General features: G+C 41.2%; 1 protein-coding gene across 1 annotated transcript; it reads right to left on the bottom strand.

Annotated features, from left to right (window-relative positions):
• Positions 1-136: 136 nt before the first annotated feature.
• Positions 137-26949, bottom strand: surf4 (surfeit 4). Its single transcript, XM_034191770.1, has 6 exons — positions 26694-26949; positions 15513-15699; positions 14517-14593; positions 14392-14435; positions 9026-9212; positions 137-1337 (listed from the first exon to the last, which is right to left on the bottom strand). The coding sequence occupies exons 1-6, from the start codon at positions 26739-26741 to the stop codon at positions 1071-1073; spliced, it is 810 nt and encodes a 269-aa protein (XP_034047661.1). The 5' UTR covers positions 26742-26949; the 3' UTR covers positions 137-1070.
• Between the last annotated feature and the right edge of the window lie 908 nt (positions 26950-27857).

Raw genomic sequence — 27857 nt, 5'->3', positions numbered from 1 at the left:
GTTTTCAATAACTGCTGCCATATCACAAAAGCTTAACCTACTGAAACTGTTCTATTAATGACAGTTACATAAATGAGCATGGTGTCCTTGAGCCTTAGCACTAAAAACCTCATGAGATTTCTTCACCATTAGGACATTTTATTTCTTCTCCATGAGCTCTTCCAAAAAAACAAAGATCAAAAATACAATATAAACTTCTGAATATCAACACACTGAATTTAAATCTTCTTACACAGCAAAAAGACGCTGAGCATAGATCAAGATCCTGGTAGCAAATGACAGCTTCCTCACTCTGGCTTGCTGAATCCTCCCATCCTGGTCACATTTAGGTTGGTTAGCCATTTGAAGAGGGGAAGAAAAAAAAAAAAAAAAAAAAAAGACATTTGGTACAAAATGCCTAAGTCCAACCCAACTGTGTTGCAATTTTCAAGTCGAGCACAATTTCTTTGTATGCATGTTCACACCCACCTTTTCCAGATTTGACTCCCAAAACCTAGCATGTGTCAAACACTGCGTGCAGAGATGCAAACCTATAAAGTGAATTCCTGTAAAGCAGTGTGCAATGCAGTCAGCGTGATAGCCAATAAGAGGAAAAGATCAGCATCCACAGTGGAACCCCAACCTGCTGCAGTTGACTCACTTTATTTATAAAATATGAAAGCTAATCTGACAATTTATGGCATAACATCTATAAAATACAATACCAGGTTCATTCTTTCTGCACATGGAACAAACAGTATTTTCTTTCATAAGAATGAGTATCTTGCACTCAAATACACAAATCTTTATTATTCTGTCATAAAAAAAGAGGACTAATGAGAAGATCTTAGAAAAAAGAAAAACTGCCATTATGAACATGATTTTTTTTTTTTTTTTTTTTTTTGGGGTGGAGGTTAGTACAAGAGAAAAAAAAAAGGTGAATGTCCATTGATGAATGAGGTGGTGTCTGTCGACATGAAAGGGGGAGAGAAAAAAAGTGGGTGAACTGGGGAATGGGGCATCTTTATGTTCCAGTCAGTGGGAAGAAATTAATGGCGGTGTGCAATCCTGCCATCTCACCCCCACTGTTTCTACCACTCCTTTTTTTTCTCATCCATTGACACTCCACCAGGCCCAAGTGCAACCACCAACAGCAAGCCGCCAATGACTGAAGTGGTCTGAAAGAAGTCGTACTTGAGGAAGTCGTGCATGGGCTTGTAGGCAGGGATGGTCCAAAAGGCGTTAAAGTAGACATTGATAGCCAGGAGCCAGACCACAAGGGTCAAAGCCGCAAGCTTGGTTTTGAAACCAATGGCCACCAGGATGATGAGAGCTGTCCCAACCATGTTCTGCAGGATCTGCAGAAAGAATGTGTAAGACAGAACAGTTAATCACCAGACTTTAATACAGCCTTCCAGTCCAAGAAACTAACTACCGCACATCATCAGCAAGTCAGGTGTTCAACTGACTGCCAATATGGACCTCAGGGTATGAATAAAGCTACAGGTAAAATATATTAAAAAAACAAAAACAGCATGTTTTTTTGCAATATCTTGTGGAGGGAAGATTACTTATTCACCTGTGATCTTGTGCCCATGATACTAGAGAAAGAAAGTAAAGAGCTAACAGAAAATTTGTGGAAATAGTTACTGGGCTGGGGAAGAGTTTCACATTGTAAGGCAGATTCAGATTTGTTTCAAGGAATCTTTTTTGTTTCTCCCTTTACCATAAAAGGTTTATCAAGAATCCCAGCTCTTGGGCAACAATTTCATAATAAAAAAGAAACTGGAACTGTGGTAGGCAAAACAAACAGGATGATAACAATGCCCGCAGAGGGACTGTCAGCAAGATATTTACAAAAGCATTGGACAGATTTTTACCCATGTTTGTGGAATTGATTAGATGCAGTGACAATTTCTTAAAATTTCCAAGTCTTAATGTCACTGGAGAACAGTATTTTAATAAGATGCTCCTTAAGCAGGGTACAGTGTGTGATTTTTGACCTTCTTAGGTAAAAGATGAGCATCATGGGAAAAAACAAACATGGTGTCATCTTTGATTGTGGCTGTGAAAATGGTGGTCTCACGTTGCACTGTGTGACAGGTTCAAGCACTGCTGTTGTCCCAATTTTGTGACCAAACACCCTGGGGAAAATATCGGAGGTTTGAAGTTTTATGACTTATACCTAGACAAGTAGCATGAAATGATGCAATATAGCCAATACTCAGTTTCCCCTAAGCAGAGGTAAGGTGCTCAGCAGAAACACTTCATCCCAGTCTTCATGTGGAAGGACAAAATGAAAAAAGTACTGAAATAAAAAGCACACAGAATGTGTTTCCACACACCGGGTGAAAGCAGTCACATTCTCCAGAAACATAGTCAAGTAGTGTCCAAAGTATTCCATAAAAGGCCAAGAGGGTGCAGGTTTTCTTTGCAGCCACTGACTCCAGCAGGTGATTTCACTGATGAACTCATCCCATCTGCTCAAAGTGATGTTCATCAGTGAAATCCAGATGAAGATTTGACCCGGTCACTAAATGAGGCAGGTCCCGATTCAAGGTCAAGCTTTTAATCAAGGAAATTCTTAAGCCTAACTGGTGGTCGGAGTCCCCGTAGATCATTCAGCACCTCCTGGCTGTAACAAATCTGTTACATACATAACAGATTTTGTCCATTTTATATTTATATTATTTGTGGCATGCCGCTCACAGGACATGCGTGTCCTGTCAGACAGACGTGACATTCAGATCGCCTGTTGCATGTCTACATGAACTGACGGTCCGTTCCAGCTGGAACGGCCTGTCGCAAAAGCAGTATGTTTTTATGAATTTCCACATGAGGACAGCAGGCAGACACGAATGGTGTACGTTCATGCCCTTCTAAACACAGTAGGTGTTCTCCAGCTGGGACGTCCAGGAGCACAGATCACAACAGCAGCCACTGTGAGCAGACACACCCCCCTGTCCCTTCAGTGCCCAGACCAACATCTCTCTGTGTTATGTGTACAGGCAACTCCCCGGGCTGTGTGCCCTCAGACCTCGTTGTTCGGCCCCCATGTGATCAGATCTGTACATACATATCAGCATTTTATGCAAGTGTGTGGCGTTGCTTTCACACAACACTCATGGGGGCACTTAGACAAATTTCACATCCAGCTTGACAGTGATCATCTGCTGACTGTTTACGTGCTAACAGTGCGAATGGACACACATTTTTTAAGTACCAAACGAGCGGTGTTAGATGTCCGTGCGTGTCACCTGGAATTTGGCCGACACCTGCCGCGAGAGTATTCAAATGGGTTCTCACAGGGCACACTGTCTTTCAGCTGCTGGTGTGCGCAAATAGTTGTAGCAACAGGTGTACGAGGCAACTGCGATTTTACACGTATTGCATACGATTCCTGCTTCATGCGCAATTTGACCACATTGGTACTATGTATGAAGGGGCTCTAACCGGAAGTCTTGGTTTCAAGATGGTGGCGCAAATTGAATGGTCCATTCTGGACTCGCACGCCATTCCAGCAGGTGGCAATAAATAATCTTTATATAAAAAACACAAACACCATCATCACTGCCTCTTGTTGGATCCTCTTGCTTGCCTCTACTGGTGGTTGGCTCTCACTGCGGTATTGTATCACTTCCTGTTCCGGAGCACAGCGGTGTTTTTCTGTATCTGTTAGCTGTTTAATCTGCGCAGTTAGATTGATCTAGTTATCTAGATTACGATTTGTTTCCCAGTGTAATCTTTACGTGCCTTAACTAAAGCACTCCTTCTGCTGAATCACCTCTAAATTATTTACACATTATTCACTTTGCGTGTTTTTAGGAATCCGCTAGCTTAGCGTAGCTACTAGCTCTTAGCCGATTTAGCATGGCGGCTTCTCCTGTCTCTCCCGCACTTTTCTGCTCTGGGTGTGAAATGTTTAGTTATTCCTCGGCCTCCTTTAGCAGTAACGGTACTTGTAATAAGTGTAGCTTATTCGTAGCTTTGGAGGCCAGGCTGGGCGAATTGGAGACTCGGCTCCGCACCGTGGAAAATTCTACAGCTAGCCAGGCCCCTGTAGTCGGTGCGGACCAAGGTAGCTTAGCCGCCGTTAGTTACCCCTGGCAGATCCCGAGCAGCCGGGAAAGCAGGCTGACTGGGTGACTGTGAGGAGGAAGCGTAGCCCTAAACAGAAGCCCCGTGTACACCGTCAACCCGTTCACATCTCTAACCGTTTTTCCCCACTCGACGACACACCCGCCGAGGATCAAACTCTGGTTATTGGCGACTCTGTTTTGAGAAATGTGACGTTAGCGACACCAGCAACCATAGTCAATTGTCTTCCGGGGGCCAGAGCAGGTGACATTGAAGGAAATTTGAAACTGCTGGCTAAGGCTAAGCGTAAATTTGGTAAGATTGTAATTCACGTCGGCAGTAATGACACCCGGTTACGCCAATCGGAGGTCACTAAAATTAACATTAAATCGGTGTGTAACTTTGCAAAAACAATGTCGGACTCTGTAGTTTTCTCTGGGCCCCTCCCCAATCGGACCGGGAGTGACATGTTTAGCCGCATGTTCTCCTTGAATTGCTGGCTGTCTGAGTGGTGTCCAAAAAATGAGGTGGGCTTCATAGATAATTGGCAAAGCTTCTGGGGAAAACCTGGTCTTGTTAGGAGAGACGGCATCCATCCCACTTTGGATGGAGCAGCTCTCATTTCTAGAAATCTGGCCCATTTTCTTAAATCCTCCAAACCGTGACTATCCAGGGTTGGGACCAGGAAGCAGAGTTGTAGTCTTACACACCTCTCTGCAGCTTCTCTCCCCCTGCCATCCCCTCATTACCCCATCCCCGTAGAGACGGTGCCTGCTCCCAGACTACCAATAACCAGCAAAAATCTATTTAAGCATAAAAATTCAAAAAGAAAAAATAATATAGCACCTTCAACTGCACCACAGACTAAAACAGTTAAATGTGGTCTATTAAACATTAGGTCTCTCTCTTCTAAGTCCCTGTTGGTAAATGATATAATAATTGATCAACATATTGATTTATTCTGCCTAACAGAAACCTGGTTACAGCAGGATGAATATGTTAGTTTAAATGAGTCAACACCCCCGAGTCACACTAACTGTCAGAATGCTCGTAGCACGGGCCGGGGCGGAGGATTAGCAGCAATCTTCCATTCCAGCTTATTAATTAATCAAAAACCCAGACAGAGCTTTAATTCATTTGAAAGCTTGTCTCTTAGTCTTGTCCATCCAAATTGGAAGTTCCAAAAGCCAGTTTTATTTGTTGTTATCTATCGTCCACCTGGTCGTTACTGTGAGTTTCTCTGTGAATTTTCAGACCCTTTGTCTGACTTAGTGCTTAGCTCAGATAAGATAATTATAGTGGGCGATTTTAACATCCACACAGATGCTGAGAATGACAGCCTCAACACTGCATTTAATCTATTATTAGACTCTACTGGCTTTGCTCAAAAAGTAAATGAGTCCACCCACCACTTTAATCATATCTTAGATCTTGTTCTGACTTATGGTATGGAAATAGAAGACTTAACAGTATTCCCTGAAAACTCCCTTCTGTCTGATCATTTCTTAATAACATTTACTCTGATGGACTACCCAGCAGTGGGGAATAAGTTTCATTACACTAGAAGTCTTTCAGAAAGCGCTGTAACTAGGTTTAAGGATATGATTCCTTCTTTATGTTCTCTAATGCCATATACCAACACAGTGCAGAGTAGCTACCTAAACTCTGTAAGGGAGATAGAGTATCTCGTCAATAGTTTTACATCCTCATTGAAGACAACTTTGGATGCTGTTGCTCCTCTGAAAAAGAGAGCTTTAAATCAGAAGTGTCTGACTCCGTGGTATAACTCACAAACTCGTAGCTTAAAGCAGATAACCCGTAAGTTGGAGAGGAAATGGCGTCTCACTAATTTAGAAGATCTTCACTTAGCCTGGAAAAAGAGTCTGTTGCTCTATAAAAAAGCCCTCCGTAAAGCTAGGACATCTTTCTACTCATCACTAATTGAAGAAAATAAGAACAACCCCAGGTTTCTTTTCAGCACTGTAGCCAGGCTGACAAAGAGTCAGAGCTCTATTGAGCATTCCATTAACTTTAACTAGTAATGACTTCATGACTTTCTTTGCTAACAAAATTTTAACTATTAGAGAAAAAATTACTCATAACCATCCCAAAGACGTATCGTTATCTTTGGCTGCTTTCAGTGATGCCGGTATTTGGTTAGACTCTTTCTCTCCGATTGTTCTGTCTGAGTTATTTTCATTAGTTACTTCATCCAAACCATCAACATGTTTATTAGACCCCATTCCTACCAGGCTGCTCAAGGAAGCCCTACCATTATTTAATGCTTCGATCTTAAATATGATCAATCTATCTTTGTTAGTTGGCTATGTACCACAGGCTTTTAAGGTGGCAGTAATTAAACCATTACTTAAAAAGCCATCACTTGACCCAGCTATCTTAGCTAATTATAGGCCAATCTCCAACCTTCCTTTTCTCTCAAAAATTCTTGAAAGGGTAGTTGTAAAACAGCTAACTGATCATCTGCAGAGGAATGGTCTATTTGAAGAGTTTCAGTCAGGTTTTAGAATTCATCATAGTACAGAAACAGCATTAGTGAAGGTTACAAATTATCTTCTTATGGCCTCGGACAGTGGACTCATCTCTGTGCTTGTTCTGTTAGACCTCAGTGCTGCTTTTGATACTGTTGACCATAAAATTTTATTACAGAGATTAGAGCATGCCATAGGTATTAAAGGCACTGCGCTGCGGTGGTTTGAATCATATTTGTCTAATAGATTACAATTTGTTCATGTAAATGGGGAATCTTCTTCACAGACTAAAGTTAATTATGGAGTTCCACAAGGTTCTGTGCTAGGACCAATTTTATTCACTTTATACATGCTTCCCTTAGGCAGTATTATTAGACGGTATTGCTTATATTTTCATTGTTACGCAGATGATACCCAGCTTTATCTATCCATGAAGCCAGAGGACACACACCAATTAGCTAAACTGCAGGATTGTCTTACAGACATAAAGACATGGATGACCTCTAATTTCCTGCTTTTAAACTCAGATAAAACTGAAGTTATTGTACTTGGCCCCACAAATCTTAGAAACATGGTGTCTAACCAGATCCTTACTCTGGATGGCATTACCCTGACCTCTAGTAATACTGTGAGAAATCTTGGAGTCATTTTTGATCAGGATATGTCATTCAAAGCGCATATTAAACAAATATGTAGGACTGCTTTTTTGCATTTACGCAATATCTCTAAAATCAGAAAGGTCTTGTCTCAGAGTGATGCTGAAAAACTAATTCATGCATTTATTTCCTCTAGGCTGGACTATTGTAATTCATTATTATCAGGTTGTCCTAAAAGTTCCCTAAAAAGCCTTCAGTTAATTCAAAATGCTGCAGCTAGAGTACTGACGGGGACTAGAAGGAGAGAGCATATCTCACCCATATTGGCCTCTCTTCATTGGCTTCCTGTTAATTCTAGAATAGAATTTAAAATTCTTCTTCTTACTTATAAGGTTTTGAATAATCAGGTCCCATCTTATCTTAGGGACCTCGTAGTACCATATCACCCCAATAGAGCGCTTCACTCTCAGACTGCAGGCTTACTTGTAGTTCCTAGGGTTTGTAAGAGTAGAATGTGAGGCAGAGCCTTCAGCTTTCAGGCTCCTCTCCTGTGGAACCAGCTCCCAATTCAGATCAGGGAGACAGACACCCTCTCTACTTTTAAGATTAGGCTTAAAACTTTCCTTTTTGCTAAAGCTTATAGTTAGGGCTGGATCAGGTGACCCTGAACCATCCCTTAGTTATGCTGCTATAGACGTAGACTGCTGGGGGGTTCCCATGATGCACTGTTTCTTTCTCTTTTTGCTCTGTATGCACCACTCTGCATTTAATCATTAGTGATTGATCTCTGCTCCCCTCCACAGCATGTCTTTTTCCTGGTTCTCTCCCTCAGCCCCAACCAGTCCCAGCAGAAGACTGCCCCTCCCTGAGCCTGGTTCTGCTGGAGGTTTCTTCCTGTTAAAAGGGAGTTTTTCCTTCCCACTGTAGCCAAGTGCTTGCTCACAGGGGGTCGTTTTGACCGTTGGGGTTTTACATAATTATTGTATGGCCTTGCCTTACAATATAAAGCGCCTTGGGGCAACCGTTTGTTGTGATTTGGCGCTATATAAAAAAATTGATTGATTGATTGATATATTAAAAATCAAAAAGGCCTCTGTATGTGTGTGTGTAACTTTGATCACAGAAAAACTGGGAAGCGCTGACATCTGTCATTTGGTGTGCTTATGTATTTTGGGTCAAGGATGAACGCTGCCAAAATGGAACATTGATAGGGCTAGTATTTTTGGAGGAGTTGGGGATATTAGGTAACAACAAGGAACAATGGACATTGATATCACCATTAAACAGTCCCTGTTAACCAGACAAGCTCTGAACAAAGGAAATATCTCAACCTTGCCAGTTATAAAACATGACCAACTAAATTAGCCAAATAATAAATACAATTATTTACAAAACTCATAAATGTCAGCTACCTATTTTATAAACAGTACCCAATCTAGAGTCCGTGGATCCCCATGTGCAGCGTTTTGCATGTGTATGTATGTTATATATATAAATCTATCTCACACCTGTTTTGACATAATTGACATAGTTTCAGCAGAGACATTAAGTGGTCATGTAGTTTGTGGTTCATGAACAATCAGCCTGGCCATCTGTTTTTACAAGGATGATACTTATTTAGTCATCTGGAGCTGTTAAGATGGTCATGATACAGGACAGCTTGACATTATACTTGCACAAGCAATGACTATGAGCCTAACTAAATACTGACAATCTCAGTGGGCTGTAAATCTAATTGTGCTGAGAAATAATGGTTCACTAGACTGCATCTCTGGCCATTAGGAAGCACCAGCACAGTATTACTGCCTAATTTAATGAAAAGAATCCCATTCGTAAATGAACAAGTCACATATGTTAGGAGTGGATGTTACCGTCAGTACTTACCGAGAAGAAACTGGAGTCAAAGTGGACCAGAGTCATAAACATGAGCACAAGCAGTACTCGACCCCCCAGCTGCATGTATTGCTTTGGGGAACTCTCTCCCATGGAGGGGACCCCAGCAAACATGCTCTTTCCTTCAGAGCGAGACTCAGCCAGCAGCAGAAGCAGACCCCCTCCTAGGGCAAGGTTTCTGTGAAGTGACAAGGGAGACTCATTTTATATTAAAAAAAAAAGAAGAAATTTAAAATAATTATTTCCCATTTGACATAGAAAAGTCTCTGTACAGTACATTCACAAATCATTCATAGTGCTAGACTTTTTCCACATTTTGCATTACAGCCTTAATCCAAAAGAGAATTTTTTCACCTCAAAATTCTGCACACAGCATCCCATAATGACAACATGAAAAACATTTTTTGCAAATTTATATATCTAATAAATCACATGAACATAAGTATTCACATACTTTGCTTAATACTTTGTTGATGCACCTTTGGCAGCAACTACAGCCTCAAGTCTTCTTGAAAATGATGCCACAAACTTGGCGCACCTATCTTTGGGCTGTTTTGCTCAATCCTCTTTGCAGCACCTCTCAAGTGCCAACAGGTTGGATGGGGAACATTGGTTCACAGCCATTTTCAGATCTCTCCAGAGATGTTCAGTCAGATTCAGGTCTGGGCTCAAACTGGGCTACTCAAAGACATTCACAGAGTTGTCCTGAAGCCACTCCTTTGATATCTTGGCTGTATGCTTAGGGTCGTTGTCCTGCTGAAAGTTGAAGTGTTGCCCCAATCTGAAGTCAAGTGCGCTCTATAGCAGGTTTTCATCCAGGATCTCTCTGTACATTGCTGCATTCATCTTTCCTTCAATCCTGACTAGTCTCCCAGTTCCTGCTGCTGAAAAACATGCCCACAGCATGATGCTACCACCACCATGCTTCACTGTAGGGATGGTGCCTGGTTTCCTCCAAACATGACACCTGGCATTCACACCAAAGAGTTCAATCTTTGTCTCACAGACTTTTGTTTCTCACGGGCTGAGAGTCCTTCAGGTGCCTTTTGGCAAACTCCAGGTGAGCTTCCATGTGCCTTTTACTAAGGAGTGAAGAGAGGAGAACCTTTCAGAAGGACAACCATCTATGTTGAAGCATAGATGTTATCTCTTCACAAAGGAATGCTGGAGCTCCGACAGAGTGACCATTGGGTTCGTGGTTACCTCCCTGACTAAGGCCTTTCTCTCCTAATAGCTCAGTTTAGACAGGCAGCCAGCTCAAGGAAGAGTCCTGGTGGATGCCAACTTCATTCTTTTATGAATGACGGAGGCCACTGTGCTCATTGGGACCTTCACAGGAGTAGAAATGTTTCTGTATCCTTCCCCAGATTTGTGGCTCAAGACAATCCTGTCTCAAAGGTCTACAGACAATTCCTTTAAAATCAAGCTTGGTTTGTGCTCTGACATGCACTGTCAACTGTGGGACCTTATATGTAGACAGGTGTGAGTCTTACCAAATCATGTCCAATCAACTGAATTTCCCCCAGGTGGACTCCAATTAAGCTGTAGAAATATTTCAAGGATGATCAGTGGAAAAGGTTGTAAATACTTATGTACATGTGATTTTGTAGATTTTTTAAAATTATTATTATTTTGAATAAATTTGCTACAAACTCTTCGTATCGTCATTATGGGGTATTATGTGTAGAATTTTGAGGAAAAAAATGAATTTCATCCATTTTGAAATAAGGCTGTAACATAAAATGTGAAAAAAGTGAAGCGCTGTGAATAATTTCCAGATGCACCACATGTACTCTTCAAAATGCAGTGAGTAAATAGACGAGACCACCGCTCCAGTTTAACACAATAACACAAATGCAACAAACAATATAATCTTTGAACTCTACAAATTAAAAAAGGACATAATGAAGACAATCACTTTCACATTCAGAAAACCTGGATACATCAAATCAGGAACGTCTTCGTTTTGCATATATAGGCCCAATCCCCTCCCTCTGCCCCAACACTTCACCCCTTCTTTTCATTGTGAACAAGAACATGGAAGCAGATCAGCTCGTAGCTTCTGTATGGTGGGGGTGAGGATTTAAACATATCCACACAGGAGAGAAATCTGAGGAAAGATCAAGTGTCTTAAAGTATTAAATCCCCAACTGTCATGGAATACTTTCTTCCAGTAACATTTTGTTTTTACAGTAAGATTCCGCCTCCCCCCACCAACACACAGATGGTTTTAATTACATCATTTGTAAGAGACTATTCACCTAGTTGCTGTGCCCCATACAGAGGGTTGTGTGATGCTGGAAAAAGACCACACCCATCAGGACAGGAATGGTTCCCCACAGGATAAAAGTGATCATGAAAAGACTTCAAGTACAGCATGATGAGATCTTAACTGCTTAAAATTATGCAATTGAATTATGCGGAAGCATGAGTCAACCATTTTCACTGCCTGCTTCCTGGATAGACGCATGTGTGCATGTTATACTTTCTAGACAAAATAATTTATGCTCTCCCTTTAGTCTGACTGTAACAGGGTAACACCAATGAGGACTTCTGAGGAAAAATCCAGTTAACTTCAAACACAATCAGTTGATCCTGAGCTCATTACAGACTTGAGTGAGTTTATACGAGAGGTGGAAATGGAGCTGCAACAATGAATCACCTATTCAATTAAATGGCAAATATCTTAATAATCAGTTTATTAAGTGTCTAAAGTCCAAAAATCCAAATTTTCTGATTTCCCCTTAACTGTCCACTGGACTATCTTTGGGTTGAAGACAAAACAAGATATTTGATCCCATCAATGGATTTTAGAACGCTGATCAGGACTTTCACCATTTTATGGACGACAAGGAAATCAATTCAGTCAAGAAGTAAATAGATTATTCAACAAGAGTAATCAGAGATTTCGGATGACGTCCGCCAATCCGGATCTGGTTCACCACCAAAATTCAGTGCAGCCTACCATGCTCTAATATCCATCTGTGGTGCAGATTTGGTGAGAATCCTTGAAGTAGTTTTGGAGACATCCTTCAAAGCCTATATAAAGGGAAATCTCCAGAATCTGGATGTAGATCACCTTCAAAATTCAGTGGCGTCTTCCATGCCCTAATATGCATCTGTGATGCAAATTTGGTGGGAATCTGTGAAGTAGTTTTGAAGCAATTGTTCAAAGCCTATATAAAGGGAAATCTTGATCTAGAATCCAAATCTGGATCACCTCCAAAATTCAGTGGGGTCTTCCATGACGTAATATCCATCTGTGGTGCAAATTTGGTGAGAATCCGTGAAGTAGTTTTGACGTAACCCCTCAAAGTCTATATAAAGTGAAACTAGATCCAGATCACCTCCAAAATTTAGTAGCGTCTTCCATGGCCTAATATCTATGTGTTGAAAATTTCATCCAAATCTGTGCAGCAGTTTTGACGTAATCCTGCTAACAGTAATCCTTCAAACTAGTGATGGGATGAACAACACTGGTGTGTCAACACTGTGCCGAGCACACAAGAGTGAAACCCTGTACTGGTGCGTGTATCGCTTTAAGACAAAATCACGTGACCGATACATGAACTGTGTCGTTCGACTGCGCCGTGCCAAATTGTGTTTATAAGGAAACAAACTGTATCGACATGTTGCAGATTTGTTGGATGGAGTTTTGCTGGTGCATTTTTGCTTGCCCTCACCTTGTTCCACTGACCTCATGGATCGTTCAAAGACGTTTTCCCAGTCTGGAATAATTTTGATCTTTTGACACCAAATAAGATTACATATGTTTGTACTCCTTTACTTTGGAAGAATAACCAGAAAACATATCCACACCTTTATCAATTCGCACTGAAATTTTTATGCTCACCATCTTCATCTGTACCCTGTGAAAGAGTTTTTTGTTTTTTTTTTTAAGGCAGGGAAACTGGTGTGTAAGAGGAGAAATCGCCTTGGAGCAAAGACACTTCAGAAACCTCTGTTCCTCAATAAAAATGCATAAATGAATCTACTTTGAGTCTTATTTCATATCAAGTTAAATTTCCATACATACGTTACAAATTCTGACTTTTATTACAGACAAATTTGCTGTATTTTACAAACCAACTCAGTTTAGCCTTTACACAAACAGGGTTTTAAGCAAATTTTATACTCTTCATGAACAGCTTAACTTGACACACAAATTGAGCACATGAAATTATGCAATGATGAGATCATATTTTAAATAGAGGACTGGCAATTAACTATTTCACAGGCTGATGTTGCTTTTGCAGCACGTTAGCTTTTCCATCTTATTTTCATTTTATTTACCTGCAATGATTTTACTACTGCAGGGGTCACTATTGAGCGACCAACACAGTGTCGACACAGTTTGTATAGTGTGTCAATACACTCCTTGAGGTATCATTGTCCCATCACTACTTCAAACCCTATATAATGTGAAACCTGATCCAAAATATGGATCACCTTCAAAGTTTAATGGGTTCTTCCATTGCCTACTATCTATCTGTGGTGAACATTTCATCAAAACCTGTGCAGTAGTTTTGAAGTAATACTGCTGACAGACAAGACAAATAAATAAACGCCGATGGATTTTAATGCGTCCTTGGCGGATGCAGTAACGACACTAATCCTTAGATGCAGCCCTAGTCAAAGTATCAGTGAACTTAATTTTTTTTTAAATCCACTGACTGTTTTAGTAAGTAGTTGTGAACTTTTATTTTCATGATTTAAGTATATAAAATAAAAAATTAAAGCCAAAAGCAGTAAAAGTGACATAAAAAAATGTCACTGATAACTTTTTAAAGTCATGAGCCTGCTGTTGCTGTACTTCACAAACAATACAGGGAGAGAAGAAGAGGGGCGAAGGGGAGACAAAAAAACAAAACAAAAAGATACCCGCCCACAACACACACATTTCTATTTAGCAGCCTTCTCTGATGGCAAACAGTTCATGCGAGTCACTTCTGCTAAAACAGGATTTACATGTTTTTGCTTGTACATTTATAAGCAAATCTTAAATCTACAACTATTTTACCACAGGCTGACAACTTAATAGTAAAACTCAAAACTGCACAGCAAACACTGCTTTTTTTGGTATGAGATTGTCATGCTGAACTCATACCTCAGTGTGTATGCGTTTCAGTGGGATAACTTCCCTTCCTTTTTACATGAATGCGTGTAACTCCATTTGGATTGAATACATGAAACTATGATCTACAGACGGTATGAAATGGTGTGTTGGAAGATTAGGATTAGTAATGGAACAGCTGGTGCATTATATAAAACTAAAAACACAGACTGATATAGATGGAGATTTTTACTCAGTTTAAGACATTTCAAGGGTTACACCCCCCCAACACACACGATCTTACCTCATCAAAAATTTAAGGTCCCATAAAATGCTGTATGCAACAGTCTAAAGGAGGGGGGAAAAAAAACAAAAAAATTAGGCTGACATATTGACATTAAATGACACTTCTAATATATTTGCTCTCACCTGTAACGCTATGATGCCAAACAATCCAAAGCATGCATACTGTACAAAATTTCTACTGAGGATGAGGACACAGCCACCTGTCAGGGCAAAAAAGCAAACATTTCCACTTCATGAAGTGCAGGAAAACATTTTTAAGTGTGATGCTCTGGCTTTTTGTTGTATGAGGGGTGATTGAGACATTTTGTGTCTGACCCAGAAAAAGTAGGGTTTGGTTCTCAGCCTTCTGCATTCTGAGAAACCAACATTTGTCAACAATGCACCCAGTGAGTCAAAATTTCCCACATTTGAGATCTCTTGGTTTCTCAGAATGCAAAAGGTGAAGAACCAGTTAACTCCAAGACATATTCAGTGATTTAGAAAGTTTCATGGATCGTATGTCCAAAGAAAACCAGTGATGATTTATCTTCATATAAAGACAATCCTTATATCTTACTTATGTGCTCAAATGAGGCACTGTGTATAGAAATGGCTATAGTTAGTAAATGGTTAATGTGACATTTTGTTGAACCCAGTGAATTAAAGCTAGAAGTCTATACTACAAGAACATCACTGTTTCATTTCAACTCCGTTACAGACTATGTTTAGAGGTATGTGCATTTATCCGTGTACAGAGGCAAAATTGCAAATGTTGGAGGTTCCCAAATACCCTGATCTGACAGTAGCTTGAAAATTTTATCATAAGAAAAAGGTTTCATTTACATCAGTACAGAGAATTTTTTTTAAAGGTAGCAAGTTATGCTGTATCCAGTATGACCTGGCAGAACTAAATCATCACCCTCCACCCCAAAGGAGTTGCTGACAAGTGCTGTAATCAGAGGCAATTACAGACCAGAGCTTAAGTTAAAGATCATTTGCAAGGATATCTAGATTTAGCAAGACATGTTATCAAATCTTTCACACACACTAAAAAATTAAATAAAACCAGCATTGTGAGGAAGGAGATGAAAAAACATCATGCCATCATAACTCCTGCTGTGTTTAATCCACCCCACTCACCCAGTTGTCCTACAAGATTTAGCAGCACAAAGAATGTGGCCAGGAAATAGCCACAGTTCCAAGTAGCCTCGATGTAGTCTCTCTGTTCATTCCACTGGAACCACATGCGTATGCCATCTTCCAGGAAGGTACTGATGAGACACAATCGCGCCAGGTGGGGCAGGTACTGTTTGGTTACCCGCAGGAACTGGGCAAAAGAAGGAAGAGGATAAATATGATCATTTGACATCTTATGGAGGAAGACCAGAGCAATAGCGCTTCTGAAGACTTTCCTGAGAAAAGGTTGCATGGCCAACAACATAAGTTGTTTGACAAGGTCCAAAATAGATACATTTACTGTGTTTTCAGGACTATAAATCGTACTTGTCTGAAGAGGGAGGGAGGGCACACGCAAAGCCTGTCGAGGAGGAAAAGCCATACAAGTCACACTGTTTTTCTGTATTATCAGCTCTTTATTGTGACATTTTGTGCATTGCTGTAGTGTACGTTTTATTGCCGGTATTTATTCATTTATTATTGGAGTTTATGTTTTTTAGTGTTTTGATTCCTGGGAAAGTTCCATATGGTTATTATAATTACTATTCATAACACGATTTTTGGGTAGATAAGTCACAGGAGAGCCTAAATAGTAAAAAAAAAAAAAAAAAAGTAACTTATCGGTACAACGTGAAAAATATGGTAGTTTTACTACTAGAAATATTAGCTATCAGTAAGCAAGTAAAGAATTTTTTTTAATTATTTAGTCTATTGTCAGAAATTGTTGAAAAACACTGAGCGTATAAGGTTACATCTACAAATACATTCTGTCTGAAGTGTTCCTAGATATTCAATAAATGACAATACTGAGAACAGTAGCAACTCGCATTTCAAAAGCTGAAACCAGTTTAACAGAGGAAAAGTCTTATCAAAATATTTGACATTGACATTTTGATGAAATATTAGTTAAGTAGAAAGACATTTAGAGAAAACCTGTTTGAATCAAAGAACTGTCAACATTGATAATATCTTTCAAGTTACAGAGGGTTGGATTTTTAAAAAGATCAGTTTCCCTCAAAAATGTCTGTTTTCTGATATATGTTGTTCAGTGTGTTAAAAAAAATAAAGTCTGTGCACACACATACACTAAAAGGAATTCACTCCGAGGACCCACACTTCTCAGACTTCCTGGGAAAGCCTATACCAGGGAACTAGAGAAGAGACTTAGAACCTCAGATTCAGGAGGACCAATGCAGTCATCCTGGTCATGGCATGGTAAACTCTTCTTTACTTACCCACACAGATATTAGAAGGGGCTTGGGAATATGGCCATCTAGTCTACATGTGTTTTGCACACTTATAAAAGGCATATGAGTGGGTCCCTAAGGGTGTCCTGTGAGATTATGGGGTACTGCAACCATTGCAACATCCAATCTGGTCTATATGACCAAATTTGGAGTTGTGTCTGCATTTTTTGCATCCAATCAGACGTATTCTTGGTGGGTGTTTGACTCTGTCAGGGCTGCCCCTCATCACCAATCCTGTTTGTGATTATTGTGGACAAGATTTCAAGGTGTATTCAGGGATTAGAGGGTGTGCAGTTTGGCGAGCTCAAAATTGCATCGCTGCTTTTGTGGATGATGTGGTTATAATGGCTTCAGACAGTGAGTTCCGATGTGCACTGGGCAGGTCTGAAAGAGTGTGAAGAAACTGGGATCCGGAAAACCAGCTCTAAATCTGAGGCCATGGTCTGTTAGAAAAGGGTGGATTGTCCATTCTGGGCATTATAAGTGGAGGATTTCAAATCCCTCTGGGTATTGTTAATGAATGTAGATAAAATGGATCATAAAATCAGTAGATTGAGTGGATCACTGAATGACTGAGGTCCAGCGGACGTTGTACTGGAGTGTCATGGTGAGGTAAGAGCTGAGCTAGAAGGTGCGAATCAATTTATGCTCCTTGCCTCACGTAGAGTCACTCATGATCTTTGGGTAATGAGCGAACGAACAACGTTGCACATACAAGCTGCAGAAATGACGTTCCTCCATCGGCTATCTGGACTTATACAGAGAGACAGGGTGACAAGCTTAAATTTTCAAGAGGGACTCTGACAAGAGCCAATGCTTATTGGCATTGAAAGAAGCCAGCTCAGATGGTTCAGGCATATGGTGAGTATGCCCCTGGTCATCTTCCTTGGGAGGTCTGCAGGTTTATCCAACTGTATGGAGGTCCTGGAGAAGACCCAGGACACACTGGAGGGATTATAGTTCCCAGATGGATTGGGAATGCCTCCCAGGAAGATCTCATGCCAGGAAGAGTTAGAGGACTTGGCTGAAGATAGGGAAGTGTGGGGTGAGCTGCTTGGTCTACTCAGTGTAACCTGGAAAAGTAACAGTAAATAAATATACATATTAAGTGCCTGTCACACCATGACAGATGAAGGAAATGTATGAGGAACTGTGTTACTTTTTCTTTTCTACAACTTCTTTCCTCACTTGTTAAATATGTTCCTCATAATATCCATCGGATGTATGGCGAGTCAGTCAAATAGTTTTGTGCCTTCTCAAAGCCTTGAGAGAACAAGTGGAGAGCTTTCCCGGTGAGTGCACTAGTGTTTGCAGTTTTGTCCTCTAGTAGTTTGTTGCTTCTTTGATTTTTGTTTGTTTGTTACTTCTGTATTTGTATGGTGTGGCTCCAATGGTTCAGATGAGGCTTCGGTTTGGCCAAAGCTTTGGTGCGGGATGTAAATTCAACACGAGGGGAGCATGGACAGCTTCCGATGCGGCAACATGCGACATGGCTGTTCACTTAGCCATGGTCAGATGAAAGAAAAAGACTGTGCAGTTGTGTACGGTTTTATCTCAATGTCAGAGCATCTGGCAGATTTTCTTGTCAAGAAGGTGCCACATAGAAAGAAGGTGGTTGTCCTCACTGTTACAGCAGCACTGAACACTGGAAGAGTGGAGAAGATGCTTTCAGCGCATGAACATGGGGAAGAAGCATGGCATCAGGATCCCCAAGCTAGCCTGATTCTATTTGTCTTCAGACCTCTGTGAATCATGCTCAAATCCAGCTCACCTCCACGCATAGACGCCCTGAAACTGGGAAAATCATTTTGCTGAATACGGTTACCAGTGGAAATGTGACATCATCCATCTATCAGAGCCCCACCAGACACCGATGAGTTAAGTGGTGCTTGCCACCAAAGGCTCCCACAATTAGTCACAATTATGTTGACTATCAAAATAGCCAGCAAATAACTGAACAGACATTACCGTTTATTTTTTTAAGCTTTGTTTTTCTCTCAAAGCTGTCACTGTATCTTCCGCTGCCTTTCTGTCCTTGACGCACATGCGCAGTAGCGGTAATCTGGGTCAGCCGTGATGTCACCGTAAATGTTATGCCCAAACAATATCATGGCTAGTCGGCCTCAAAGCTCAAAGGCTTGGGACATTTTAACCAAATTAAAGAGAAAAATGTGCAATGCAAAATCTGCAAGGCAGAACTTGCCTTCTGCAGCAGTACAACAGCGATGCAGGACTATCTGAGAAGAAAGCATGTTGTGGCTGATGCTGATGAGGGATAGTCTTGGCAAGATAACTGGCTAGTCAGCCGTTAACATTAACACCTATAGTGAGCTACTTACTTATATTGATGGCTGTAAACGTTAAGATTAATGACAATTTCATTAGCCTTAGCACACGTTATGTGTTCGCTGCCACGTTGTAACAGCGATGTCATGTTTGTGATAACGCAAATGTTTTATAACACTATATTACAGTGCTAGACAATAGGCTCCTCTTCAATGGATGACTTTGTAACCAAGCCAACAACATGTACACCTCGGCAAGCAAATATCCTGACTGAAGCAATCCTGAACATGTTGGTGACTGACATGAAACCAATCTCACTTCACTGCAATAATGGAAAAGACATAGGATACATATGTATTAAAACAAATAATTTATAAAATGATATAACAATAGCAACATTCAAAGACAAATAACAGCTGCATGCTGGTGCGATAAGCTGCAATTTATGTATGATCCAATTAGTCAAATAATTGCAAAAATAATCTGACGAGTCAACTATCAAAATAACCGCTTGTGGCAGCCCTACCACCAGACAAATTACTGAAATCCGTTACTACAATCTTTGACACCTTAATTATACACACACAAAAAAAAAAAAAAAAAAAAAAGCAAAGCAACAGTGCCTCAGTTGCCAGGACTCTGCAACTGGCATCAAAGCTGGCGCTAACCAACTTGACTGAAGCACCCTCCTCTGAACTAAGAATATGTGGACGTCAAGAGACAACAAATTTGTCACTTAAAAGAAAAAGATACCATTAACTTTGCAGTGTGCTGTCTCTGTAGACAACTGATGCCCAACCTGCATCTCAGACTCCTCAACAACATGATGTAAGGAGAGTACTATGCCAGGTAAACCAGAGGAAAGCCACCGGACCAGACAGTGTAACTGGAAAGGTACTCACTGCCTGTGCCAGCCAGTGCTCAGGGATCCTCACTGCAATCTTCAACCTCTCCCTGACTCAAACCACTGTCCCCAACCTGCCTGAAAAACAGCCACCATCATCCATGTCCCCAAGGCATCAAGCAACAGTGACTTCAAAAGAGAGAGGCTGGTCCTGCAGCACATCAAGATCTGTCTCCCTGTTGCATTTGATCCCTACCAGTTTGCCTATAGGAGCAATCGCTCCACTGAGGATGCCATTGCCATCACCTTACATACCATGCTAAGCTACCTGGAGCATCCTGGCAACTATAAGATTACTTTTCTTAAACTATAGCTCAGTGTTCAATACCATCACTCCGGATATTCTGATATCCAAACTACTGGACCTGCACCTTCGACCTGTGACTGGATTAAAGACTCCCTCTCAAACAGAGCACAATGTGTGAAGTGCCACCCTCACCTTTCCTCACCCCTCAGACTCAGCACAGGATCACCACAGAGCTCTGTGCCGAGTCCACTCTTGCAGCTACACTGTGTATACCCATGACTGTGCCCCCCCGTCATTCCACAAACACCATCATCAGGTTCACAGACGACACGACGGTGACTGGACTCATCTCAAGGGAAGGTCAGGAGGAGCACCTGTCAGAGTGATGTCAGGCAAACAACCCGCTACTGAACACCGCAAAGACAAATGAGGCCATCATAGAATACAGGAGAAACTGAGGGGATTATGTCCCTCTCAACATCAAAAGAGATCCAGTTGAGAGAGTGTCATCTTTTAGGCTTCTGGGACCCCACATCCAAGAAGAGCTCTCCTGGTCCCCTAACACCACAGCTGTTCTAAAAAAGACCCAGCAGCGAGTGCACTTCCTGACGCTCCTGGTAAAGAGCAGACTGGAGCAGAAGCTGGTGGTGTCCTCCTATCATGCCACCATTGAACGTGTGATGACATACTGCATCACAAGCAGCATGGTTTGCCGAAGTATAGCCGCAGGCAGAAAGGCTCTGTAACTAGTGATAAACACCGCCCAAAAAAGCATGGAATTAGCCATATTTGTGGTTTGTGTTACAGCATCATGTCGTGCTAATTTAAGCTAAAATGCTACATGCAGGACACCAGCGAGTCTCACTGAGGAAGCCGCTTCTGTGATCACGGAGTCAGACAGAAAAGCTACAATGACTGACCGCTATTAACAGGACAGCCATGATGTGGCCCAACTCCCAGCCCTTTGAGTTATTGGCTAAGCTGAGCTAAACCACTGGCTAAGCTAACTGTTACTGGCGCTTAGTGACACCAGCAAGTCTGAAGAAGACTGACAGTGCCATTTTTCTGTGGACAAAAGACAGCGCCACACAGTGGAACAATAATTCTACAAAGCTCTATGCGCAAACACAACAGAAGTGAAATCAGCGATATCACTTTCATGGTGAATAGTCATGATCGTTCAGTCTCACTGAGACGTATGGGATAGTTTTTGTTTTCTTCTGAATTCACTGCAGGTTACAAAGACACACAGACTGACATATGTTGATTGCAAAATACAAGAATTCGACTTGAAAGCCAAATTGCACCCATCTTACATTTGGAGACAAAACGTAGCTCAAACTGACTTTGTATTGGTGTAAGTCATGAAGTGGAGTGTAACTGGACATAGGTAGACTTTCAGGCAGTGAATAGTCAACACCGGAGGTTATGTAGGCCTAACTTTTATGGCTAAAATTAGCTCTGAATCTGTATGCATTTTTCAGATACCATATGGCAAATTTTATTTTGATGAGCTACATCAGTGCCTGCTCAAGTTAAAGAGTTGAAAGTACTGATTCCTAATCCGATATATAATTATTTTTAAAAGATAGTGGTAATTGGAGTGAGGTGTACCTTTTAAGTAATTCGGGTGCAGCTGAAGTGGTAAAGAGGTTGCTCATCATTACCTGAAGCCCTAGGAGTTTGACTGGTGCGAGTACTTCAAGCTCAGGTGCCACCCACCCCCACCCAACCTTACTTTATTGAAAGAAAACTTTATAAAATGAAAATTATTTCAATTGCCAAAGCACTACACCTGCTTGGTGTCAAGCTACATTCTTGTTTTTAAGAGGTAAAAACAGAAAGGGTGGTGCTTCGCTATTGTACTTGGAGCTTTATTAAAAGAAAAAGTAAAATTTCCCATTGATGGAATATACAGGCAGGGTTGGGAGGGTTACTTTAAAAATGTATTCCGATACAGTTATTAGTTACCTGTTTTAAAATGTAGTCAGTAACGTAATCCAAGTACCATAATATTGAAGTAATGTAATTTGATTACTTTCAATTACTTCAATATCAAATATGCTAATACAGACATAAGAAACTACACTCAACAAAAATATAAATGCAACACTTTTGGTTTTGCTCCCATTTTGTATGAGATGAACTCAAAGATCTAAAACTTTTTCCACATACACAATATCACCATTTCCCTCAAATATTGTTCACAAACCAGTCTAAATCTGTGATAGTGAGCACTTCTCCTTTGCTGAGATAATCCATCCCACCTCACAGGTGTGCCATATCAAGATGCTGATTAGTGCACAGGTGTGCCTTAGATTGCCCACAATAAAAGGCCACTCTGAAAGGTGCAGTTTTATCACACAACACAATGCCACAAGATTTGAGGGAGCGTGCAATTGGCATGCTGACAGCAGGAATGTCAACCAGAGCTGTTGCTCGTGTATTGAATGTTCATTTCTCTACCATAAGCCGTCTCCAAAGGCATTTCAGAGAATTTGGCAGTACATCCAACCAGCCTCACAACTGCAGACCACGTGTAACCACACCAACCCAGGACCTCCATATCCAGCATGTTCACCTCCAAGATCGCCTGAGACCAGCCACTCGGACAGCTGCTGAAACAATCGGTTTGTATAACCAAAGAATTTCTGCACAAACTGTCAGAAACCGTCTCAGGGAAGCTCATCTGCATGCTCCTCGTCCTCATCAGGGTCTCGACCTGACTCCAGTTCGTCGTCGTAACCGAGTGGGCAAATGCTCACATTCGCTGGCGTTTGGCATGTTGGAGAGGTGTTCTCTTCACGGATGAATCCTGGTTCACACTGTTCAGGGCAGATGGCAGACAGCATGTGTGGCGTCGTGTGGGTGAGCGGTTTTCTGATGTCAATGTTGTGGATCAAGTGGCCCATGGTGGCGGTGGGGTTATGGTATGGGCAGGTGTCTGTTGTGGACGAAGAACACAGGTGCATTTTATTGACAGCATTTTGAATGCACAGAGATACCGTGACGAGATCCTGAGGCCCATTGTTGTGCCATACATCCAAGAACATCAGCTCATGTTGCAGCAGGATAATGCACGGCCCCATGTTGCAAGGATCTGTACACAATTCTTGGAAGCTGAAAATGTCCCAGTTCTTGCATGGCCGGCATACTCACCGGACATGTCACCCATTGAGCATGTTTGGGATGATCTGGACCGGCGTATACGACAGCGTGTACCAGTTCCTGCCAATATCCAGCAACTTCGCACAGCCATTGAAGAGGAGTGGACCAACATTCCACAGGCCACAACTGACAACCTGATCAACTCTATGCGAAGGAGATGTGTTCCACTGCATGAGGCAAATGGTGGTCACACCAGATACTGACTGGTATCCCCCCCAATAAAACAAAAATGCACCTTTCAGAGTGGCCTTTTATTGTGGACAGTCTAAGGCACATCTGTGCACTAATCATGGTGTCTAATCAGCATCTTGATATGGCACACCTGTGAGGTGGGATGGATTATCTCAAAGGAGAAGTGCTCACTATCACAGATTTAGACTGGTTTGTGAACAATATTTGAGGGAAATGGTGATAGTGTATGTGGAAAAAGTTTTAGATCTTTGAATTCATCTCATACAAAATGGGAGCAAAACCAAAAGTGTTGCGTTTATATTTTTGTTGAGTGTAAATAGAAATAGTCTCGACCACATAGTACAGTTTATTAAGCAAAAATAAAACTTTCTTTTACATGGCATGCTCTGTTTTACTAAACATTATGAATTAAGAGCACCACAATATTGTTTTAAACACACCCAGTCTTGACCTGCTAAATTTTCAACAAAAAATGCCAAACAAATGAAGGATAATGAAAACTCAGGGGGTGTGCGGATGAATTTTATAATTAAAAGTGGCTTGCAGAACAATATACAAAACAAAAAAAATTCTGCTACTTGTTCAGTAAACATAAAATTATCTTTAGTCTTTCACATAGCATTCGCACCATGTTTAACATATCAGTCCACTTATTGAACTTTCAAAATAAGAACAGCACAATAAAAACCATTAGAGTAAATACTGTCAGTAAGGAGGCGTGATCGCCATTTTAATTCTGGGCAAGTTAGTGATTTGCGTGCATACAAGTTCAGGAAACAGGTGGAATATGCCGGAAAGCTGCGCATGTTGGCAAAGCCACAAATGGAGGAACAGGGGAGACAATATTTCCTTCCATAAGTAAGTGGTTTTGGTTATTCTTGTCACTTTGTCCGTGATATTTGGATGATAAACAGCTGTATGTTTCCTGCTATACCTGTGTCGCCCGATGACACGGACCATTAGCTTCACTTATGTCTAGTTGATATTTTCCACTGCTAGATCAATGTCTAGTTAAAATACTTGTCGTTAGTGATTAAAATTGTTCGACAAGACTGGGGATTTTTTTTTTTAATTTGCACCTTAAAATAATGATTATATTGACCCGCGCTGTGCCACTCACTACACACAGATGTGTACCCACACCACTGACTTCATGAATGAAACTCGGTCAATAAAGGATAATATATAGAGTAATAGTTTTAGGAGCCGCGCTGCGTTTAACACAGCGGCAGCTCAGCAGGATGCCTCAGCTCAGCAGCTTGAGCAGCGCAGATCCGTGTAACTTTCAACACTAATATTTGGGAATGTGTGGGTGTCAGAGTAAGTTGAATACTTTCCTGACATAATTTAATTTTACTGGCTCAATATTCAGGTCAAAATGGCATTTTAACACGCAATTTGCAAGCATTTTTCTGAGTGTGTTCAGTCACGAATGGCCATTGAAAATGCATTAACATCCGGGTACTTCATCAATATTTTGCCCGGTTAGGAGACGTCATGTCGCTGTCCATGAAGGGACGTTTTCGTTTCAACGAAAAAAAAAGTTATATACAGATATCATAAAATGCATTAAAACTGTAATCCTGCAAACTAATCCCCATTTTTACTAAATATACCTGTATTCTGAATACGTCTTTTTTTCTCTAACTGTAGCGGAATAGTTACCTTTTTTGTATCCTAATTATGTAATGCCATTGCATGTATTCCGTTACTCCCCAAGCCTGTATACAGGCTTAGAAGGGGTTAATAGCATCAAGCCGGGAAGTCTGCCCGTTTTATGATGGTTGTGTTGACTGAGTTCAATAAAAACATCATCTATAATCCTGTTAGATTTTTCTTTTAATGGTTCTCTGTGTGTGTGTGTGGGAAGCTAACAATTCGGCAGCATAAAAAAAAAAATAAGTAAATTGATCCTATATTCTCCACTCTAGCACAATTCAGGAAGACGGTATGGGAATAGGACCATGCTCACTGTTCCTCCCACTTAGCATCAGCAGTCCACATCAGCACTGTCAAACCACAACAGCCTATCAGCATTCACCAACTCCTACAAAGAATGCTACATGTGACACGAATGAAGGAGCCCTGAACCAATCCACGCTGTTGCTGCAACAGTCCAGAAATATTCACTTTTAAGTGCAATGAGCAAGTATCAGCTCTAGATTTGTTAATGGGGGCTTTCTGGAGGTAACAGGATCAACTGCTGCAGAATTGTTACCTTCCCTTAAAAATACATACACACACAACAGAGAACCATTAAAAGAAAAATCTAACAGGATTATAGATGAAGTTTTTATTGAACTCAGTCAACACAACCATCACAAAACAGGCAGACTTCCAGGCTTGATGCTATTAAGGTCGGTACTGTTAGGATCGCAATCTCTGCTTCTGCAAAAACAGTGTTGTGATTCACCTCCTGCCTAAAAAAATAAAAAAATTCAAGGCCTCTTAAAACAACAGGCCAGAAAACAACTTCGTTCTTTCAAGATCCCACACCAACCTGCACTCTCATTTAGCTCTGATCTCAGCTTATATCTTACATTCCAAGATATTGTAGTGGGGTCAGTACAGCAAAACATCTGCAGACAGGTAGGTAACTGATCCAAGTACAATTTGTTCTAAAGATGTCTGAAATAAGCTCTGTCAAATCACAACAGAAACCGAAAACCAAATACTCTACAACCTGTAGATGCCCTGTGATCTTCGACTAGCAGATACAGCCTGCAATGAAGTTAGCTCATAGCATTAAAGTGATTTCACAACAGCTGAGACCGTCTCCTTTTACCGAGTCACAAATGGTTGTTTGGAAGAGGAATGAAGAAAAAAGAATGCTGTGGTTGGTTACAGGGAAAACTAACATGACAGTTATCCTAATGCTAATTTAGCCAATGCCACACGAGCTGATAATGCTGGTTAAGAGACAGACATAACCGTTTGGAATGTGAATAGGTAGCATGAACAATAATTTCCAGCCATGTTAACATCGCCCGCCGAAGAAATATAAAAGCAACACAATGCGTCAACACATTATCTCCAAACTAGCTAGCTAACAGGCTAATAGCAGCTAGCGTTAACAGCTGTGCTGCTAAACCTGGAGTTACCTGGTCTACAAAGTCTTCGGCTTTATTCATGAGATCCTCCTGCCCCATCTTTAAGAAAAATATATATTATTTTTTTAAAAACAGAAGGTCAAGTGCAGCTTCAAAGCGTTATCTTCCCCGTACTGCGCTCAAACACTTCCTTCCCCGGATAACGTTATTTACAGGTTTTCTCGATTCGCCGTTAACAGAAAGGCCGCATGCCTCCGCCCCACAATGCACCGCGATTTGACGGAGCCCCCCTACATGGCTGTGCAACCGCTGCGTGCCACGTGTACCGAACCATGCAGGGCCCTGGCTCACACGTTTCGGCTTTAACAAACGTGCAATCATTACCCCCCCCCCCCCCCCCAAAAAAAACAAACTGCTAAAGGACAGTAAAGTTCCAGGTCTGTTCTGATAAATTTATTGATGCATCGAAGTAATATACATACGGTGGCCAGAAAATTAGGCACACCTATTCAACCCTACTAAATTTAGAAAACCAGCAATTTGCAGTCGTTGACAATGTGGGTCAGTTCTCTAATTATTCCCAGGGCGTTAGTGAGTGGCCCCACAAAATGTCTGTCCCTGAAAATCTGATGAATTTTGGGGTTCAGATGAAATTTGGGGTTGGGGTATTTTAGTTTAACAGAATTTGCAGTTGGCCGTGTTTGTCTGTTGAATATCTGCAAAAGGCTTGGAGCAATTTCAATAAAACTTGGTGGACAACATCTCGACTGTCCTCCGCATCACAGGACATTTCAAGGTCAAACCAGAGGCCATCATCTAAAGGACATTAATGACCATATCATATTCAGGGAGGTGATGTGTGCATTTATATAGCACTTATCCATCTGCATCAGACACCAACACCTCACATTCACCCCGATGTGAGGGTGCTGCCATACAAGGTACTCACTAGTACACACCAGGAGCAATAGGCGATTAAAGACCTTGCCCAAGGGCCCTTAGTGATTTTCTAGTCAGGCTGGGATTTGAACGGAGGATCTTCTGTTCTCAAGCCCAAGTTGGTCCTGGTGTGTAGTGAGCAGCTTCCATGGCAGCATCTTGAAATCAGTGTGTGAGAATGGGTGAATGTGAGGCATTACTGTAAAGCGCTTGAGCTTCTGATATAGATGGAAAAGTGCTATATAAATGTAGTCTATCCATCTCGTTGCAAGGCAA

Source organism: Thalassophryne amazonica, chromosome 17 (assembly GCF_902500255.1).
Source record: "Thalassophryne amazonica chromosome 17, fThaAma1.1, whole genome shotgun sequence".
NCBI lineage: Eukaryota > Metazoa > Chordata > Actinopteri > Batrachoidiformes > Batrachoididae > Thalassophryne > Thalassophryne amazonica.
The sequence above is the reverse complement of the archived record's forward strand: the minus strand, read 5'-3'. Positions and strand labels throughout refer to the sequence as shown.

Coding starts and splice junctions, on each gene's coding strand:
- surf4 (XM_034191770.1), bottom strand. CDS start 26,741: ATGGGGCAGGAGGATCTCATGAATAAAGCCGAAGACTTTGTAGACCAG. Junction 15,700..26,693: donor CCGAAGACTTTGTAGACCAG/GTAACTCCAGGT, acceptor TCTTTTGCCCAG/TTCCTGCGGGTAACCAAACA. Junction 14,594..15,512: donor AAATCTTGTAGGACAACTGG/GTGAGTGGGGTG, acceptor TTGCCCTGACAG/GTGGCTGTGTCCTCATCCTC.